The sequence below is a fragment of the Rhagoletis pomonella genome, unplaced genomic scaffold, assembly GCF_013731165.1.
Source record: "Rhagoletis pomonella isolate Grant_MI unplaced genomic scaffold, Rhpom_1.0 Rhpom_scaffold_00980, whole genome shotgun sequence".
NCBI classification, from domain to species: Eukaryota; Metazoa; Arthropoda; class Insecta; order Diptera; family Tephritidae; genus Rhagoletis; species Rhagoletis pomonella.
In genome coordinates, this window is record NW_023459534.1 from 48,494 (window position 1) to 54,212 (window position 5,719).

The window sequence follows — 5,719 nt, forward strand, 5'->3', positions numbered from 1 at the left end:
GCAAAATTTCTGATGGTGCCAACGAGGTTATACGAGGCTTGGACGCTATCGGAAGGGGTGAGCGCGACTGCTGACTGATCTACTGGCTGGAGTCCAAGTTAGACACTAAATCGAGATGTAAGTGGATTGAGGAGAGCAAAGAGGTGAGTGTGCCTACAAGTACTGAATTTTTTAAGTTTTTGGACTCTCGCTGCGATGAACTTGAATTGGCACACCCAAAGCCCTCTTCAAATGGCAAGATCTCCCCACCATCCAGCAACAAATCACGTAATTCTACCGCACGGGCATTTGTTTCCATCGACGATTGCAGCGCAACTCATAAATGCATCAAATGCGGTTCCACGAATCACACAATTCCAAAATGTCCAACCTTTTCAAACATGTCTATTCAAGATCGACGTCTGCTAGTCAAAGACAAATCGCTCTGTTTCAATTGCCTAAGGGCAGGGCATACGTCGAGTACCTAAGTTTCGTTGCAGACGTTGCAACCGACGACACCACACAATATTACACGCCGAGTCTTCTCTTGCGCCCACAACAGCAGGTAAACCTTGGTCTACCGCAGCTCATGTTTCACAGCCATCGTCTTCGTTCGTCACTCCTATTGACTCAGACGCACTTCCTGTTTCCGAAAAGTATCGTAAGGCTCTATTACCTACCGCACTAGTCAGCGTTCGCACTGCTCACGGTCACTTCATTCCATGTCGAATGCTAATCGAATCTGCTTCCGAACTTTCCTACATATCGGAGCGTTGTGCACAAAAGCTTGGCATTCCACGCTCACCATCTCGAAGCTGAGACAACGTGTGGTCGTATTTCCTTATTCATTAAGTCACGTGTGTTTGAAAATACCCTCGCCGTAACCGCTCACGTGTTAAGTAACATAACTACGAGGTTGCCAGCGACAACCATTGACATAAGCTCCCTAACGCAATTGCAAGGCATCCAACTGGCTGACCCCACTTTTCACATTTCGTCAAGAGTGGATATTCTTCTGGGAACTCAGCATGTCTGGGATATCTTCACTTTTAACAAAATGGCCGACGACGTCGGCAACCAATTCGCTATCTCGACAATTTTCGGCTGGGTTATCACATCTATTAATTCTGTGGGAGAAATTTCTTCCACCTCTTCCCATATTACGGTTTCGGATGTAGATCATACACTGCGCAAATTCTGGGAGATCGAGGAATCCAAACCACCTCTGCCAATGGAATCCGATGACCTTTTGGTAGAAGAACATTTTCAGAGTACAGTATGCCGCCAGACGGATGGCAAATATTCTGTTGATCTTCCTTTTAAGGGAAAACCACCGCATTTTTCAAACACCTCACAGGGAGCAGTGTCTGGGTTCCATGCAGTAGAACGGCGCTTGTTAAAGAATACGCCGCTCAGACATCAGTATATACAGTTTATGCGACAGTACGAGGCATTAGGACAAATGCAAGCAATAGAAGAATGTCATGGTATATCTAATGATGGTCACGTATTTTATCTACCACATCACCCAGTCCTCGGTAAAAAGCTTACGGTAGTTTTCGATGGATCATACGCTGACACTATGGGGGTGTCTCTTAACAGCTCGTTACATGCAGGGCCAAATATACAACGTAACCTGTTTGCGGTTTGCTTAAGATTTCGCTTTCATCAGTTCGTATTCACGGCGGACACTGTCAAGATGTTTCGCCAAATATGGATCTCTGAATATCATCGCGACATTCAAAGGATTATATGGAGGGAAAGTCCTGACTTGCCTCTTAAACATTATCGGTTGAACAGTGTTACCTATGGAAATGCTTGTGCACCATTTCTGGCAGTAAGCGTTCTGCAGCAGCTGGCTCATGACTCCAAGGAACAGTTTCCCCGCGCGAGTAGCATACTGCTGGAGGACTTTTATGTAGATGACGTGCTGACGGGGGCGGCCTCGGAGACGGAGTTAGTGGAAAGACGTGATGAGTTGGTTCAGCTGTTTAAAAGCGGAGGTATGGAATTGAGCAAGTGGGTATCCAACTCGACTCAAATCACTTCGTACCAGTCCGTTCACCATGAGATGTTCTCAGAAGAAACTACAAAGGTACTTGTTTGTACTGGAGCCCTGAGGAAGATACATTGACGTACCGAGTTCAACTCTCCACCACAGCTGTGGCTAGCAAGAGACACGTTTTGTCAGCTGCTTCACGCTTGTTCGATCCTTTAGGTCTCTTGCCTCCTATTGTAATGCGCTTTAAGGTAATGTTTCAAGCCCTCTGGCTCCAAAACCAGGGCTGGGACGATCCACTGCCTACACACTTGGCTAAGCTGTGGGCGGCATATCAGGAAGACATTCATCATGTACGCGATCTAACTATTGCCCGTTTCGTTCCTAATAGTGCCACCGAATGGGAGCTTCATGCGTTTTCAGGTGCATCACTTAAAGCATATGCAGCCGCGGTCTATTGCCGTTTCGTAAACGACACAGGCCAATCCAACGTTTCTCTGATAGCTGCAAAAACTCGCGTGGCACCATTGAAAACAGTTTGTTTGCCGCGGCTCGAGCTATGTGGGGCACTATTGCTTACATGTTTGGTTAAGGTCATTCTTGACTCAATGCCACACCGAACTATCAGAATATATGCCTGGTGTGACTCTATGATAGTTATGTCATGGCTTTCCATTCCTCCAGTAAGGTTGAAGACCTTCGTTGCTAACAGAACCAGTGAAATTCTGGATACCCTTCCACGGAACGTGTGGCACAATGTGGCATCAAAGGACAACCCAGCAGATTGTGCCTCACGCGGAATGTCAGCTGCTGCGCTAACAAATTTTGAGTTATGGTGGAAGGGACCAAGTTGGTTAAGCAGCGGGGAGAAACTCAACAATCTTTTAAGTAAGAACATTTTTCCCACTCCTCACATAGACCCAAACGTTACAAATGAAGTTAAAGGTACCACCGTTACCATGGTATCCATGAACGAAAACGATATATTAAACACTCTCATTGAACGTGTATCTTCGTGGCAGCGTCTTTTACGAACCCTTTCGTATGTGCATCGCTTTATTGACCGTTTACGCAAACGCGCTCCACACACCACATCAATAAGCTTGACCTTCGACGAAATTGATAATGCGCGTAACGTACTTCTGCGTCATGCCCAAGCCTGTTTCAAGGACGACATCGAGTCCCTGAAGTGCCAACAAAACATAATTAACCGCTCAAGAATCATTAAATTAACACCGTTCTTAGACGATAAAAACCTTTTTCGAGTAGGTGGACGGATCTCCAACTCCGACTTGGATATGGAGGCCCAAGCATCCGATCAGTCTACCTAAACGACACAAGATCACTCATACTATACTGACTTATGAGCATCATCGTCATCTCCATCCAGGAGTTTCAGCACTCTTCCTAATAGTACGACAGCATTATTGGATATTAGGGGCAAGGAATTTAATCCGAAGAATCACGCACGCTTGTTTAAAATGCTTTCGTCAACGGAATTCGAACACCCAGCAATTTATGGCTGACCTTCCTAAAATTCGTGTACAACGAGCATTTCCATTCCAACACAACGGATGTGTTTACGCGGGACCGATAACCATGAAACTTTATCGAGGCAGAAACGCTCGTCAGTCAAAAGGGTACATTTGCATATTTGTTTGTCTCGCCACGACAGCTATCCATATAGAGTTGGTAACAGATTTGTCTACGGATGGATTCCTATCAGCACTTCGCCGCTTCATGTCACGCAGAGGCAAATGTACACAGCTGTTCAATGACAATGGACGCAATTTTTTGGGTGCTTCACGTGCTCTCAACGAAATGCACCAGGCGTTACTATCGCAGGTGCACAACGAGACAATTGCGGAAGTTTTGGCAGGAGAAGGTATTCGATGGAACTACATACCTCCTCACGCACCCCACTGGGGCGGTATATGGGAATCGGCGGTTCGATCTGTTAAACTCCATCTGCGCCGCGTCATTGGCAACACACTTCTTACAACTGAGCAACTTACTACTGTCCTGACGCAGATTGAAGCTGTTGTTAACTCCCGGACACTCGGTGTGACACCTGATACAGATAATTACTATTTATCACCTTCCCATTTTCTTATAGGGCGTCCGCTTATTATGGTACCTGAAGGTAGTCTACAAGACATACGCGAGAATAAGCTCGACTACTGGCAACATGTTCAAAACATGTATCAAGGCTTCTGGCGACGCTGGCATAGGGAATACCTGACTTCTTTACAAAATCGACCTAAGTGGAATCGGCGCACGCCGAACATTGCTATCGGGGACATTGTTCTTGTAAAGGAGCCCAATACACCACCAGCGGTATGGCCTATGGGAAATGTAGTGGAAACTTATCCAGGTGCTGATGGCCTCGTACGAGCAGTCAGACTTCGGACCGCTCGAGGGGAAGTTACACGTCCCATCACCAAGCCATCCATTTAACCCTTATTCTGAAACGCTGTTTCAGTGGCTGCCGGGATGTTCCGGAATAGAATGCACGACATATTCATTAACATTATAAACCATCAAAATATTTTGATTCTATTTTTAAATCTAATTGTAAAATGATTAATGCGGCAACACTGACGCTTAAACGATTTTCTTGATGAACTGCACTACACGGCAGCACTGCTTTTACTAATTCTCTTTTACATGGCATTCGCATAACTTAAAGGAATCCATTTGCATTGTACCTGTTTATTCTCTCTCGGTCAAGCGCATTCCGGAAATAAAGTCAAGTTTTGTTAAAATTAGAATTTCGTTTTATTCATCAACATGGGTAATACTATTTTTCTTAGAAAATTGCATCGGAAAACAACAAATCAATCAGCTGTTCATAATACTTGCAACTTCTTGCTGGTTTTGCGTTTTCGTTTTTTCTTGCATATCTCTCTCATTGCGAGTAAATATTGGCTTACTCTCCGAAAGTTGGTTACTGGCAAGTTACTGGAAATTTTTTGCTGGAGAATACGAAAACATAACCAATGACTGTTCAAATTTGCTTGTGGAAGCAGGTTGGACCATGAGCAAATAGTTATAATTTTGGCAATTCATATTTCTCCCGATCAACTAGTAAATAAAATTATTGAATTCAAGAGAGTATAACAAACTACACACCAGAAGTATCGCGGATCCTTAAAAAAAGACTGCAATAATGCTCTTATGTTTTTTTGAAGTGAAACTTCTTAGGCGGCGGTATCGCAAAAATGGAGAGTGAAATTTTTAAAAGCTGAAAACGTTACATGAGTGAGAAGGAAGATATAGGTAGTATAGGGAAGGGGAAAAAAGAAATAAAGCAATGAATTACGGGTACGAGTACCCTCATATGTATATATGTATGTTTGAATGCACGTATGTATGTATACATATATATATGTATACATATTTATATATGAATGTATGAACGAACTCATTGCGCATTTCAGCTCTGCCGCTCCCAAGCAATATATGTATAAATGATGCAAGCGTCCATTCGTACATTTGTACATATGTTTGTATGGATATATTTATGATGAAGCAAACGTGCTTCGCTGAAGCACTGATGGGCATATGTATGTACTAATGGACAGCAATGTTTTCATGTATGTACATATGTTTGAATGGTTGTATGTATATATATTTGTATGTATGAACATATATTTGTATGTATGAACATATGTTTGTGTACATGTATATATGCATATATGTAGTACAAACGAAAACGAATCTAATAAGCTGCTCGTTGAT

At 43.5% G+C, this 5,719-nt stretch overlaps 1 protein-coding gene across 1 annotated transcript; it reads left to right on the forward strand.

Annotated features, from left to right (window-relative positions):
- Positions 1-1,036: 1,036 nt before the first annotated feature.
- LOC118751769 lies at positions 1,037-3,309 on the forward strand. The gene is made up of 3 exons (XM_036486586.1): positions 1,037-2,074; positions 2,263-2,827; positions 2,897-3,309. Exons 1-3 carry the CDS (start codon positions 1,037-1,039, stop codon positions 3,307-3,309), a joined length of 2,016 nt encoding a protein of 671 aa, XP_036342479.1.
- Positions 3,310-5,719: the final 2,410 nt, after the last annotated feature.

Bases quoted from the DNA above. Each gene is read 5' to 3' on its own strand.
- LOC118751769 (XM_036486586.1), top strand. From the start codon at position 1,037: ATGGCCGACGACGTCGGCAACCAATTCGCTATCTCGACAATTTTCGGC. The intron at 2,075-2,262 runs GTACTTGTTTGT...CTCCAAAACCAG, and splicing joins TCTCAGAAGAAACTACAAAG to GGCTGGGACGATCCACTGCC. The intron at 2,828-2,896 runs GTTGGTTAAGCA...CTCCTCACATAG, and splicing joins GTTATGGTGGAAGGGACCAA to ACCCAAACGTTACAAATGAA.